Below are 15984 nucleotides of genomic sequence, written 5' to 3'. Positions count from 1 at the left end.
TCTTATGGATATGCTCAAAATAGGAATCACTCAAAGAAAAGATGCAACCACATTTCTAAGAATAGTGTATAACTCTTTAGAATGCTGAGAAAACACTGCATGGTCACAGAGTGATAGTGCAATAAGAGTTTACTTACAGAAATCTTTAACTTTGAAAAACGGTTGTGTTCAAATTGAAGAGAGCTGATGAATTTTCCTCTTCCATGTCGAAACAAAAAATATATATATGTATTGAATCAATTCACTTCAATTCAAATGAAATGAGAAAATGATTAGTGGTGTTATTATTTTTTATTTTTTTCATGTTTAGAAAGGCATATTCTCTCTAAATGTCTCTTCTGTGCGGTTTTGTGGCATATTCTCTTTTTATACTCATCTATCTATGTTGCTTTTGAGAAAACAATAACAAAAACTCTTCCTCAAGGAAATTTGTCAACTTCTTTGTATATATTATTGCTAAAAGTACAATATGTTATTAAAAGTTGTCCGGGGTTTTTAGGAGTTTTATAGGGGTGAGAGTTAGTTCATGTTACGAAGATTAGGAAGTCAATATATTGTTTATCTCATTCTATGATGAGAATCATGTGAGTAGTCGAAGACTAATTCTTCGTTAATTTGTGGGATAGACTAACTCTTCGGTCCGTTATTGTTTGGACACATCATCTTTCACGTTTGTTAAGTAAATGGGTATTGGAGTTAGTTTGGGAGGCCTAATGGGGCGACCTGTTTTCCGCCTCTAGGCGTCTTAGATTGCGCATTTTCGGCGGCCTCTTGGTCAATTTTGGGCAACCTCTTGGTTAATAGGATGCTCATCCAGCACCAATGTGTTTTACTTGTCTTCCTATCCTTTCTTAGGACCTAATAAAATTATATTGATACACAGTCCCTCAAGCATGAAAGGGCTTGAAAAGAACAAAGTGATTAATTAGAGCGCTCACAACCTTAAGATTCATGTGTACGAATCTACTCCAAGTGGGTTTTTCTTAATGAGGATTTGCGACGAGTCCCTCAAGCATAGCTTCGGGAGAATCCCTCCAGCCGAGGAGAGCGAAATTGCTCTACTTGCTGTAAAGAATTCTCAAATGAGTCTGAGACTGCTGCGAAACTAGCGTTGGATGATTCGATTAATTTCTGAGTTAGGGAGGCATATTCACGACGCATGTTTGAATGACATAAAGAGATGTCTTCGTAGTAGATAAAGTAGCTCGCGCAGAAGTCAGAGCTTTATCCGTCCTTATGACGTTCCTCGCCAAGAGTGTTTAGCTAATCGACTAATGAGTCTCCGAGATTGAGGCACTCAAGGAATCACCTATCTTCGTAAGTGTTAAGAATTCATTAGAATCGATTAGAAATAATGTGTACCAATTGTATAATTATATTACTTTAGTGTATACAACTCATATGAATATAAATATACCCTAGTGCGGTTTCACTAGACCCACAGCATTTAAAGAAAAAATACTTTTTCAAAGTGGTGCCAGAGCTTAAGAGTTTCATGGTCCCTTCTTTTGTGTCCTAACAACCTTGTCGTTCACAATACGCATAACATTGTGTCAGTGGAGCATCCACAAACGAACGGTCAGGCTGAGGCCACCAACCGGGTGATAGTAAGAGGCTTGAAGTGAAGATTGGAAAAAGTCAATTGCAATTGGGCAACGAACTACCACATTCCATATGGAATAGAGGTTGTCATCCTGGTAAGAACTCGAAGATTTGAGTTGGAGTACAACTAATTTGTTGCCAATAGAAGGTAACGGAAAAGAAATCAGAGAAGAAGCCGACCTTTTGGAGGAAAAGAGGATGGTGGCCGCCTTCACCAGCACAATCGCCAGGAAAAGCGCTACCCCGGGATACGGTTTTCGCGTCCGACCTCGAGAATTCAACATTGAAGATTTAGGGCTTCGAAGAGTGGAAATCGAAAAGAAAAATGTTAAGGATGGAAAGTTAGCAGCTAATTGGAAAAGTCCCTACCGCGTGTGGGCCGGCACGGGGAAGGGAGCGTACTTCTTGAAGTCCCTCGAAAGGGAGCATATATCAAGGACGTGGAACATCGCCAAGTTGAAGCGGTATTACAGTTAATGATTTATTTTCCGGTTAATTCCACCTCAATGTAACTAACTACTTTTAGTATGAATATAAATAGTCTCTTATTATTGTTCATTTATTGTGTTTTTATCTGTTTATATTTCTATAAGGCCTTAAAGGAAACGAGTCAAAGACCACACGCACTTCTGCATAGCCAAAGATTTCATGCATTTTTATGTAGCAAAAGATTACATTGATTTTTGTGTAGTCAAAGATTACACTCATTTTTGCGTAACCAAAGATTACACGTATTTTTTCGTACCTGGCGCACCCTCCCCCCTCCCCCACACCTCATTTTCAGATCTAGTCAATCCAATGGCATTAGGCGATGGATCTAAGACACGCTAACCTCAATCCAAGTCATACCTCGGGGAAGGGACGGGGATCCTACCATTGGTCGAGGAATGGTCCTCTATGACACGGAGCGTTGTACAATGATACAACCACACCCCTCTGGTTCCGAGTCCCGCGTTTGGGAAAAACAAAGAGAAAATGCTAAATATAGTGTCCAAAAGTGCTAAATACAACGTACCAAGACATGGAAGTTAACTGTAACAAAAGCACAGTATGATAAATGTTGTTTAATACATTAACTAATAAGTTACAAAGGAGTATGCTCAAACAAAGGACAGAGAATCATGGAAAGTCCAGAGGTCAGGTACTAGAGACTCCAATTGCTTGTATAAGACATTGCAAAGACAACTTCTTTCAGGTCATCTTCGGAAAGGTCTCACAGTTGGCCGCTCAAAATGGCTTGTCCCTCTTGAAGAGCCTTTAGAGCCTTAGTTTAGCTGATCATTTTCTCCTCGAGCTCAGTCATGATGACCTGGGCTACATAAGATGAAGTCTCTAACTTAAGTTTCATTTGATAGGCATCCCAGTTCTTCTCTTCACGCAGCTTCTCAAGCTCAGCTATGCGACCAGATAAGGCTACGAGATATCCAGATTGTTTCACTTCATCTAAGAAAGAAGAAACTTTGTTCAAACGGCGACGTAGACTCGAGCAGTCCCTCTTGAAGCTGGCCACTTTCGCCTCAACCAGGTCGTAGCGAGCATCTGAATCCTCAACCCTTTGGGAAGAGGTGTCGCGGAACAAAAGCTCCTTATGACCGACGGCATGTTGATTTAGAAGTGAAGTCGCCCGGAACACCTGAGAAGTTGATTTTGCTAACATATTAGACTTGTCGACCGCAAAAAGCTGGCAAACTTGGACACAAACGTCGACCGATACACAATCATTTATCTTTATCGCAGTCTGAGGCAAGCGACCAACTAGCACCAAGGCAATGAGAGAAGAGTACCTCCCAAACGAGCGCTCGACGTAGGCATGAACTGTTTCCCCGAGATGACTGTTTTGCCCCGCTCCTTATTAGCGGGACGATCGTGATTCTTCTTACTTCGACCCTCCGAAGACACCGACGCGACCAAGGGAGCCCCAACATCTGACACAACCGCAACATCGACAGACAAAGAGCCCTTACTTTTGGGACCATCTATAGAAAAGAAAGATGATTAACTAGTAGAATAATATACAAGATCGCCAACTACAAATAAAGCTAGGACAAGAACGATACCAAAAAATTTCTTCCTCTCATCAACAAATTCCACTTGAGCAAATTCCACTTGAGCAATGTCTCAACAATGTATCTCCGAGTAAAAAAAAGAAAACAATGTCTCTTTCATAGTCTATTCCACGTCAGCAAGAGCCTCATACAAGATGGAATAATCTTTAGGTTTATGGAAAAAAATGATCTGAAGACCAAAACCGTCTCCTCCATTTTAAAAGCTCACCATGGTTAACGCTTCACTTCCCATAGTTAAAAAAGCTTTTATAATCTATAGATCGGCAGAAAGATAAATAAAACCTAAGAAGAATCATTTCATTCAGACTATAGATTCGAATTCTTCCAACAGAATTAGATTTCAGTGAAGTTTATTAACTACTTGAACTGAATCACTTGTTCTTTCAACACAACATGTTATATACCATTACAACTATATATATTTTAGTACAATAGTTGTGCAAAAATACTAATCAGTGTTATGATATTATCACATCTAATTAACTGAAGAATAACACCATCCAAACAATCTAGACAATGAGTGCATTGTTGAATAATAACTATGAGTGCATTGTCTATTAACACACTACATTGAAAAATAATAATAAATAAAAGACAACTATCTCAAGAACAGTTCAAGTTATTAAAGTTATTTTGATTGATTACACTATAACTTACCCTTCTAAAATGGCACAATCAAACACAGTTCAGAAGCTGGTAACTTTTGAAGGGTATTAATAAGATTACACAGCTTCACACAATGTTGAATCAGAAAAATGTACACTTTTTGTCAAATTAGATTTCAACCAAGCCTCCAAAAACTTTCCCACCAAGTGCAAAAGACCACTCCACTATGAATCACAAAAATGTCACCGAAGAAAATAACAGGAGCGCCAAGCTTCGATTAAGAAAGACATTCCGTCTTCCACAAACATATCGAGTAATCTGTGCTTGACTATGATGTAGTGTATGGTTGTTAATAAGAAGGAAAAAAATCTCATTTCTTCCATACCGTGTCGCATCATCATCAAATATCTAGCTGATCAATATCAATCATGTTTGCGGCATTTCGTATCAGCTCCTTCCGAACATCCACCTGATATATAAATTATAAATTAAACATTCAGATTATGGCGCTGCGATAAAGACAAATAAGCTGACTTGTGATTATTAGTTATCTTGTGCGCATTACCCGAGCACCCATAAGGGATGAAAAAACAATATTTGCTTCAGCTGCATCCTCAACCGTCAACTTCTTCAACAACCTCTGTTCTGGATCCATGGTTGTCTCCCATAGTTGCAAGGGCATCATCTCTCCCAGCCCTTGATTTATAAAACATACAAGACCATAACAATGTTATGTAGAGAATAATATAAACATTATCGAATAATTAGCTTAGAGAAAAACAATAATTCAACATTGGGAAAACATTCGAAGAGTTAATGGAGACAAATTCATGAAGTGAAAGAAACATAAGCAGAAACACAATTCATCATACCTTTGAACCTTTGCATGTTGTATGATGCATTAGGAGGGAATGAACTCTTAAGTTTTTTAAGATCGGCTTCATCATAACAATAGTGCACTTGTTTTCCCCTTACAACCTGATTATTTCAGTAAAAACACACGAAAGTTAGCTTGATAATATCCATTCTGATAAACACTCGGCGTAACAAAAATTCAAGGCAAACCTTGTAAAGTGGCGGAACACCAACATATATGTAACCTTCATCAAACAAAGCTCTCTGCAAGTAAAAAACCACTTAATCAATTTGATCATTTTGATCTAATATTCTCAAATGAACCAACTTGTTTTCCTGTATAATTACCTGATATCTATAGAAAAATGTCAGTAGCAGAGTACGGATGTGAGCACCATCTACATCAGCATCAGTTAAAATAATAATCTTATGATATCGAAGTGCGTCCTTTTTAAAATCCTCTCCCTGAACCAACAAAACACATTTTGAGTTAAATAATAGAAGATGAAGTTAAGAGGTTAAGAGCATAGAGTTCCAGCACAGATGAAACATGAATGATTTTAACCTTCACTCCGAGACCGAGACCAAGGATTAAATTTTGGATCTCTTCATTTTTGTACATTGCTGCTTCATCCCTCCTTTCAATATTCAGAATCTTACCCCTCAATGGGAGAATGGCCTGCAACAAACATGGTCTGATTAATACATAGACTTGCTTAACTGTGTTTTTTGTTCATGTAATGAAGTGCTAAATCTTACAAATTAACAGCTCCATGTGTCAGTTAACAGAAAATACAAGCAATTAGATACAATAATTAGAAAAATGTATGGAAAAATTAAAGCCAAAACCAAATGTAAAAACTTCACTAGCAAAGTAATTCTAAATTTCCTGCACCGCATTCTAACCTTGTTCAAATTGTTTTGCGATCTAAAGGTAACAAATGGATTTAACAAACTAGCAATATGTACTTTACCTGAAAGCGCCTGTCACGACCTTGCTTAGCACTTCCCCCAGCAGAATCACCTTCAACTATAAAAATTTCTGCAACATGGGAATAAAGAACACAGAGATTTCGATTCAAAACACAATCCTATCTCATCAAGAGATTAAAGTCAAAGTGGACCCTTCAACTAATTTGGCATGAATCATTAAATGATTAAAACAGAATATCTCAATAAACGGTTATTCTATAAGTATCTCTCAGCTCATTTGACATGAAACAACTATGCTAGAACACACCTCAACATGTAGGAATAACTATTTTTGCATTAATCTAAGTCAGAAAATGTCACACAACTTTAGTTGAAGTGAATGTCTTTCTAAGAAGCAAAAAGATTTCTGCAAAACAGAAGCATACCACAGTCTTCAGGATTTGATGATGAACAATCAGCAAGTTTCCCCGGAAGAGATGAAGATCTCAATACACTCTTCTGTCTCACCAACTCCCTTGCTCTTTTTGCAGCCAAAGCTGCCTAATAAGACAAATTTCAAAAGAGAGAAATACTTTGGTTAAATTATATAAGAAAAAAAAGCCTAATACTCATCAGGATCAATAAGATCTAAAATACACACTTGTAAATTTGAAATATTTATACATATGACTACCTTGAAAGCATTAAGAGATTTAGAGAGCACTGCATCCAGAACATCTGGATGCAGTTCCAAATACTCGGTAAGATACTCTTGAATAGATTGGTCAACCACTTTCCGAACCTCTGGATTTCCCAACCTTGTCTTCATACAACAAAGAAATGAGGGTGATATGAAATGCGGAGAAATAAATTAGATGGTGAAAACTGCAATAATCCAGGTAACCTAATGATGCAAGACTATAAGCACTCCGAGTAAACGTATAGTAAAGCAGTACTTTTGTTTGTCCTTCAAACTCCGGATTTGGGACCTTGACTGAGACAACACAGGTTAAGCCTTCTCTCACATGCTCTCCACTTAAAGTAATATCCTTTTCCTGTAAATAACAGAAGAAGCTCTCGGCTTAAAAGATATTAGAAGGATTGAACTACCTTCTTAGTGGAAAAATAAATGAGAATCGAGTTTAGGTGCTAGTTTCATATCATATCTAGCTCCAAATCTCCTATTTATCAAATTTGGTTAAGCACAAATGTCTTGGCATCTTTCATACCTTGATAACTTTTGATTTCTTTCCGAGACTGTTTAGTGTTCTTGTTAAAGAAGCCTTCATGCCATCAATATGGGTGCCGCCATCGACAGTCCGTATACTATTAGCATATCCTAGTATTGTATCGGAATATGCATCTTCACACCTAACATAAAAGAAATGAAAAGAATTACACATATCAGTCAAAGGATTTGTGAATAGTCCGTCATTTTACAAATAATTGAACAATACAATTTGCCATTTGGAGATTTTACGTTTACAAGATATAAAAAAACTAACCCTTTATTTCAAAAGTTAATCCATAGTCATACTCACAAGGAGTGAGGATCAATCAAGTGCCAAATAGACAACAAAATCCGAGCATGGATGAAGGACTTACCATTGCAAAGCTACATCAACTGCGACTCCGTCTATTTCTTTTCTGAAACTCAGAACATCATGAACAGCTTTCTGCAACAGATCGTTATTATTGGTCAAAATAGACAGTTGTTTAGTTAACAGTCTCATGGATATTTAAAGAATACATACATGTATCGTAACACTCGAGTTATATGAAAATTTACATTTTAATTGAAGTAAAAGTAAAACGGAGAAGAATATGATATTCTCCCTCGGCAAACCAACAACTGGGAGAAAAAAAGACATTTTCATGCACTAGGAGCATATAGGTAAGAGAGTAGAAGACCTTATCTGTGTTAAGCCATTTCACATATTCAGCCAATCCACCGGCATAGAAATACTCATTATATTGGACCTTTTCTGGATCACTGTCTTCTTTCCGAAGCACAATCGTAAGCTACAAAGGTCAAGAAAAACCTGTGTTAGATGCAAAGTAGACAGAAAAATTACTCTCCTACAAATCGACTACTTCACCTTTGGGTTAAGGAAAGCCAACTCCCTAATGCGTCCAGCTATTGTGTTATATTCAAACTGAATAGCAGTGGTGAATACTGCATGTTAAGTAAAGAGAAAAAAAAAACATATGTAAGAATAAAATTTGCAGTAGAAGAAAAACCATAAACTGGGAATGAATGACAATTAGAACCTTCTTTGTCAGGCCAAAATTTGATACGCGTTCCTTGACGGTCTTTACTTTCAAAAGGAAGCATGACACAATTCAAAGTTGTCACCGGCTTCCCGCGAGAATATGTTTGTGTGTATTCCAACCCTTCACGCCAAACGGTTACCTCTAATACCTGTGGAGTTAGACAACAAAGAGAGTCTTTAGAAATATAAATGCGATGGCATTATTTTTACCATCTAAATATATGATATATGACATATGATGGATATGAGTATGTGCCAAGATGTCTTATAATGTAAGTTGTGCATCAAATTCAATATTCAAAGCTTCCGATATACATTGCAAAGTTCAAGACAGAAAAGAACGAGAACTGTAAGGAAGACGTACCTCAGACAAGGCATTAACAACAGATAAGCCAACACCATGTAAACCTCCGGAAACAGAGTAGCCACTATTGACGCCACCAAATTTTCCACCAGCATGCAAGATCTACAAAGTTCATGAAAGTAATTAATCTGTATCCGATTAAAAGGTATACAAAAATGATTAAGCACAAAACAATATAAACCAAAGGCTTGTTAATAATTTCTTGTCAATTACAATTACTCACTAATTTATAGAAGGACTAATGCATTTCCTTACATAATTTACTTTATTGATAAAATAGCATAAATGATTTAATTAAAATTCAATCGTATGGTATCAAAAGAACCATGCTGCAGTGAGTATTGACCTTCTAGAATGTACAAAATACAGTAATTAATCATCTAAACTCGGTATTCAAGTAAATGAAAAAATACCGTCAACACTGTCTCTAAGGCAGATTTCTTTGTAGTTGGATGCATGTCCGTAGGAATCTGCATTCAATTGAGAGAAATTAGTATGCAAAGTCAAAATCATCCAAAAGATAGTGAATGTAGCATAAAAAATCATAGTCCTATAAGTTCCTATTCAACTGTGAAATTCCCTGAAACGTAGGTTTTCAGTTTGGAAACACTGATCAATGTGCATGCATTAATAGCTTTAAAAAATTGAAAAATGTGCTTCACAATATACTTAATTCCGTAAAAAGAATCATTGTTAGCATCGCCAAACAGTTCGTCAGATATCATATTTAACTACATGAAACCACGGAAATTTTGAAACAGTTATTGAAAATATTCACAATTCAGAATTGTTTTTTTCATAAAGTTTAAATCTAAATGAAAGAGGTAATTCAAATCAATATTACATTACACCAAAGATTATGCAAAAAGGACAGACTAAAAACACAATCAAACCATGAGAAAGACAGCAGATCATACCCCACGACCATTGTCGGTGATGCTCACTGCATCGTCTTCATGTAAAACAACGGCAATCTTTGAAGCAAACCCAGCTTGAGCTTCATCAACAGCATTATCCAAAATTTCATAGACCTAACAAAGAAGAAATAAACTCAATTTCAATCACAGAAAACAAAAATATCAGAACTGTTATGAAAATGAAAAGAAAAAAAAAACACAAAAGGATACCAAATGGTGCAACCCACGCGTGCCGGTGCTTCCAATATACATCCCAGGCCTTTTTCTTACAGGGTCCAAGCCTTCAAGTACCTACAATTAACAAACAACCATTAATGGAAAAAGCCAGGAACCCATTAACCATACCAAAATACCGACGAAGAAATTCAAAGAATAAACTTTTCATCACAATAACATTTACATCAAGTCAATATCCAATTTAAAAGACAATATAAATCGACATTTTTAATTATCTAGACTCTACATATTAGACAATATTACTTCAATTATGATCTCATAAGACAGTGAAATATGATTAGATATACTTTTGAAACTGGTCTACACTATGAATAGAGCTATTATTCTAAAAAGACCTGAATTTGATCAGAACCATAAGCTTTGGAACCTTCATTTTTCTGAATATCTTCAGCCTCAGATAAAGAAGACATATACGCCCTTGAAGTGACTGCATTTGACACCAAACTAGGAACTGCAAACTTTCTAAGAGAAATTCTCTTCCTGAGAAAACCAAACAAATTCATCAAAAACATTCATCAACAAAAACAAATAAACAACCCCTTTTGTTCCTACCATCAATTCAGCACAAAGAGAGTATCCCCAACAACAACAACAGCATAAAAAACAAATTTTTCAATAAAAAAAATTGACCCTTTTATCAAAAACTGAGAATTTTTCAAAAGGAGAAGCATTTAATCACGGAGAAAGAAACAAATTGAAAATAATATACCTGGGTTTAGAGAGAGTAGAAAGAGGAAGAGATGAAGAAGAATGAGGATAAGAATGAAGACGGAAGGAAGAGGGTGTGAAGAAATTGCGAGAGGCCATGAAGCGAAGTAGAGGAAGACGACGAAGAAGCACAGGTGCCATTACATTCATTTCACAAACACATTGAAATTGAAATTGAAATCAAACACTATTTTGATACGTTTGTTCTCTCTAAGCTCTTGTTCTACTCTTTTTCCCTCTCTATCTTCTTTGTTTTTGGTTTTTTCTTCTAAAACCCTATTTTTTTTAGTTTTACTTCACTAGTTAATGTTTTCCCTCCACATGATGCACCTTTTTTTTTTACAAAAGAGAAAAATGAGGAAACTAAGGTATCAAAAATATGAAAGAAAAAATCTTTAAAAAAAGTGTTAAAAGGAGATCATCTTCTTTTTTTATTATTATATTGAGAGGACAATAATCAAAAGTTTGGTGACTAATAAAGAGGTGAGATGTTTCGAGCTAATTAGTGAGCAACTCGATTGTCTAGGTAACTCGATAATATTGTCTCTTAATAAAGTTAATACTATAATTAAGAGAAAAAGTGAGAATCTTTTTATCCAACTTAATTAAACTACCTGATTTTATCATGGTATATTTCTTCTGGTGCAAGTTTTGGACCATCTATATGCAATTCATCTCAATTTAAACTCGTGGATGATGTCCTAAAACAATGAGATAATTACAAACATGTATACAACAAAAAGAATAAAAGAGGGTTGGAACGATTATACTAATTTATACAATCTAAGCTTAACTTGCTACACACGAAAACGATTAGTAATCGACAACAAGAATAACATAAGTTAAAATACGATTAACCATAAACAAATTGGATACAACTCCTCTTGAACGTCTGAAGAGCATTGTCAGACTTTCCTTCATAAGGTTTTAGATGAACTTGTATGACGAATATTCTGATTATCATTAATTGACATATCTTGACAATCTCTGACAACTGATTCAACTCTTTGACGATTATTAGCACTTCAAATGACACCTTTTTACTCTTAAATCTTTTGTAATTATTTGCAACTCGGAGAACAGTGCCAAGTGTCAAAAACTGCATTCACCTTCTTTTTACGATAACCTTGGAAAAGTCGGTCACTGGAAGATGTTTTTGCCTTCTTTCTTTAATCTCTCAAAAACTTCCAGCATGTTGACTTATGAATGCATGTCCATTTTTAAGTAGGATTAATCAAGAACAAACTTTAAGACATAGTGTCAGATTTTCGGCTACACTGCACATACCTCAAACTTTTGTCAGTTCAATCATGGATGAATCAAAACTTAGATAATACCTTAAATACAATTGATGATTGAAGAATATACTAATAAGGTTTTATTTTTAGTTAATATGTGTAGTGCATGCAATGAATGATTATACATTAGAAAATAAATGTAATGTTATTCGAATTTATTGAATTGTGTAAGCTTCCGATTGGAAAGAAAAACTCGTCTAGGATCGAAAGGAACCATATCCTCAACTTTTGGAGTTGCAAGACTTTGATCAAAAGCCTCGTTATAATACCAATTGTTGGGTGAGAATATGGACACCACCAGGTCCATAGAGGAGGTTGAATAGACATTTCCCCAAGTAGACAATTTCAAAAACATTTTAGGTCCCATAAAATAAAATCTGAGATTTTAAAATACACGAAAGCAGAACACAATACTAAGAGAGTTTAGAAGCATCTCAATGAACTGATCCAACAAAAACATTACAAGACATCACTAAAGGAACGATTTAATTTAATGCAAGTCAATTACAAGACAATCAAAGTTGCATACCTAATTGGATTTATGATGATTCAATATGTTTGATGCGTCTGAGACCTAAACTTACACATTAAATCATAATAAGCACAATTTAACCTAAATAACATACAAATAGTGTTATGATGCAATAACTATAGTAATGAATGCAGAAAAGTAAAGAAGATAACGGTGGAAAGAAAAGATACACAGAGATAAATAGTGGTTTGGCGTTCATCCTTACTTTTCTTACTCCACTCTTCAATGGTGTTAAAAAGCATTGAGAAATAATATGATCTTCCACTATTTTGATAAGTTTGATACAAACATTTTGATTACAACGAAACATCATACGATAATTTCCTTAGATACTCAAACTACTAACAAAAACAAGATCTTCAATGATCTTGATCTAATAACCCTGTTATCCACAATAACATGCTCTAATTATTCGTATGTGGCAATCCACCATGATTTTGCAATTTCGTGTATGAGTGATTTCCATTAGCTAAGTGTTGATTGGACAACTCCCAATTTTGTATGCAAACATTCTTTACACAACTTCACCAAAGTTGGACAACTTCCAACTCCACCTTACGAATAGTTTGTACTCGACCTCACTAAAGTCTTAAATGGAGTATAATGAAACTCTCGTCTTAATGGATAACTCAACATCCAAACTAAATTCAAGAAACATTATTTTCACCTGTTACATACACCAAATTTCACACAAAAATATAAGATATCATAATGTACCACTAGTCTCCCTCAATTACTTAATCTTTAGATATGTAGGTCCATAACAATAGATAAGGACTAAGGTTGAAGATGATGAACAATGTCAAAAGAATCTTACACACACATACACACACACACACACATATACACACTCTAATTCACAAGATAACAACAAGTGAATATCGTATCACACGGGTCAAAAACGAGTTTTAAAATGTAGTAAAACGAAAGCGACACTTGAATATCGTATCACAAGGACTCTTGAATGTTATAACCAAACGAATAGAAAGAAGGGGTTTTTCAGGTTCAAAACTTAAATCGAAGATAATTAAAGATAAAATCAAAATTGATAAATAAGCTAATTTATTGTATCGATTTCCGACTTATCATTTATTCCTATAATTTCAATTCCCTAGCGGATTCAATCCCATTCGATTACAATACCCACTAACAAGCGCAAATTGGTATTATATGATGTATGTTCCTAATTTCCGAATTAAGCAAACAGATTTAAGCAGACGCGAATTAAGCAAACACGACTTTATCAAACACGATAACGAAAAAGCTACGCTAACGTGATTATAGTTAAGGATCATACAAACAATCAAATTTAATCAACTCTATCCTATAAGAAACAATCGAATTAAGCAAACGAAAGTAATCAAATTAAGCAAACGAGTTTATAGGAAGAATTGAAAAGAAATCGAAATTAAACTGAAATTATTAAAAACCTCAAAGTGGAATTCGAATACAACAGATCAGCTCTTTGGGAATTAGCTCTCCATGAAATCTTCTAAGAAATATTGTCTCATCAAAATTCAAAATGTAGAAATCTGCAGGAAAAATCAAGTCATTAACTTGAACAAGCACATCTTCCACTACTCCAATAGGGCGAGCATTACTTCTGTTCGCTAGTTGAATGATTAAACTTGTATGTTGTAAAGGACCAAGGTCAAGGTTATTATAAACAGAAGTAGGCATAACATTAGTGCCTGCTCCCAAATCAAGCATGCAATTGTCAAATTTACTATCCCCAATGGTACATGGAATATAAAAAGTTCCTAGATCCTTGCGCTTTTGGGGTATGACCTGATTGAGGGATGAAACAGTAGCTTTTTCAGGTGAATGTTTAGGCTGGATAAGGGCTGAAATGTTTCATCCCAAATTTAATCTCTCATTTCCCTTCAACCTTTTCTTACGTGTGCACAAGTCTTTTAGAATTTTTGCATACTTTGGAACCTACTTAATAACATCAAGAAGCGGAATATTTACCGCCACTTTCCTGAACACATCTAAAATCTCTCTCTCCTTGTCTCCATAACCAGTCCTTTTATTTTTTAGTATTCTATGTGGGAAGGGAACTGGTGGCACATACTCCTTCTCTTTTTCTTTTTCAGTTTCTACCACAACAAAGGGTTCAGTTTCTATCACAATGGAAGAAGGTTCAAGTGTTACCTCAAGAATTTTTTAATTTTTTTCTGGGGCTGGTTCTGTTACCTTCTCGGATCTCAAGGAAATTGCACTCACATTAGCATTAGGGCATTTTGGATTCACAACTGTTTGGGCAGGAAGTTGGTTTGATCTTTGGGCTTGCTGCATGGCATTCATCAAAGTGACAAGTTGTCCATTCTGTGTCTGCAAAGTTTGAATACTGGAATCTGTTCGTTGCTGAAATTGGAGATTGTTCACAGCCATTTGTTTGACAAGATCCTCTAATGAAGGTCTGGAAGGTGCATAGGTGGAGACTTGGGGAGTGGTTTGTGGTTGTGGGAGGGGTATGACTAATTGTTGTTGGGTGGGTTGTTGGTTTCCATATCGAAGGTTTGGATGGTTCCTCCAATTGGGATGATATTTGTTGGTGGACAAGTCAGGAATGTTGTACCCTCTCTGATTGTTGCTTTGGTTGAAAAAGTTAGTTGCATATGCTTGAGGCAACCGAGTGACTGAATCATCTTGAAGAATAGGACATGTGTCAGTAGGATGTTCAATAGAAGTACAAATACCACATAACTTTGTTGTTTGAGGTTTACTCACTACCATTTGTTTCACTAAAGAAGTAAGCTCTTCAATTCTGGTTTCTAAAGCCTTGTTGGAAGAGGAAACCTGATGTCATTCACACCTTTTGTTTGGACCATAGAATTATTTCTGGTTGTGAATTGTTGGGAGTTGAGTGACATGTTCTCAATCAGGGCTTTAGAAGCAACTGGAGTTTTATCGACAAGTGCTCCACCACTAGCAGCATCAAGAATATTTCTATCCATTGATAACAATCCCTCATAGAAATACTGAATAAGCAATTGTTCGGTAATTTGATATTGAGGGCAGCTGGATACTAATTGTTTGAATCTCTCTCAATACTCAGCCAATGACTCATTTCCCTGTCTAATACCACATATTTCTTTTCGGATTGATGCAGCCCTGGAGGCAGGAAAGTATCTCTCTAGGAAGACTCTCTTCAAATCATTCCAAGTCATGACAGAATTCGGCTCAAGATAATATAATCAATCCTTGGCAACACCCTGTAGTGAAAACGGGAAGGCTCTCAGCTTGATGTGATCTTCAGTGATTCCTTCAGGTCTCAATGATGTAGAGCAAACAACCTGAAATTCCTTAAGATGCTTATGCGGATCCGCACCTGCAAGACCACTAAACCTTGACAACAAGTGTATTAAACCAGATTTCAACTCAAAAGGAACAGTAACATCAGCATATTTAATACACAAACCATTGTAATTCATATCAGGAGCAGCAAGTTCTCTTAGAGTTCTTTGGTCAGTCATATTAAACTCAATAGAAAAGAAATCAACAAACAATGGGCAAACACATAACTAATTCAGCAATGCAACAACAAATAGGAAAATACCGACAATGTCCCTATTAAGAACAAACAATTGAAATACAAAAAAAACGATTAA

The 15984-nt window shown here is 35.7% G+C and overlaps 1 protein-coding gene across 1 annotated transcript; it reads right to left on the bottom strand.

Annotated features, from left to right (window-relative positions):
* Window positions 1–4178: 4178 nt before the first annotated feature.
* LOC127126435 (DNA gyrase subunit B, chloroplastic/mitochondrial) lies at window positions 4179–10831 on the bottom strand. Its single transcript, XM_051055365.1, has 21 exons — window positions 10542–10831; window positions 10168–10312; window positions 9806–9886; window positions 9596–9709; window positions 9092–9148; window positions 8679–8780; window positions 8313–8463; window positions 8141–8217; window positions 7953–8063; window positions 7647–7717; window positions 7271–7412; window positions 6998–7096; window positions 6736–6864; window positions 6488–6602; window positions 6104–6171; window positions 5695–5808; window positions 5478–5594; window positions 5340–5393; window positions 5147–5252; window positions 4840–4970; window positions 4179–4743 (listed from the first exon to the last, which is right to left on the bottom strand). Exons 1-21 carry the CDS (start codon window positions 10688–10690, stop codon window positions 4675–4677), a joined length of 2202 nt encoding a protein of 733 aa, XP_050911322.1. The 5' UTR covers window positions 10691–10831; the 3' UTR covers window positions 4179–4674.
* Between the last annotated feature and the right edge of the window lie 5153 nt (window positions 10832–15984).

The sequence above is a fragment of the Lathyrus oleraceus genome, chromosome 3 (assembly GCF_024323335.1).
Source record: "Lathyrus oleraceus cultivar Zhongwan6 chromosome 3, CAAS_Psat_ZW6_1.0, whole genome shotgun sequence".
NCBI classification, from domain to species: domain Eukaryota; kingdom Viridiplantae; phylum Streptophyta; class Magnoliopsida; order Fabales; family Fabaceae; genus Lathyrus; species Lathyrus oleraceus.
The sequence above is the reverse complement of the archived record's forward strand: the minus strand, read 5'-3'. Positions and strand labels throughout refer to the sequence as shown.

Excerpts from the sequence above, each read along its gene's own strand:
- LOC127126435 (XM_051055365.1), bottom strand. The coding sequence starts at position 10,690 with ATGAATGTAATGGCACCTGTGCTTCTTCGTCGTCTTCCTCTACTTCGC. Across the intron at positions 6,172-6,487 it reads ATCAAATCCTGAAGACTGTG|AAATTTTTATAGTTGAAGGT; the intron begins GTATGCTTCTGT and ends CCCATGTTGCAG. Across the intron at positions 5,394-5,477 it reads CATTTTTCTATAGATATCAG|AGAGCTTTGTTTGATGAAGG; the intron begins GTAATTATACAG and ends TTTTACTTGCAG.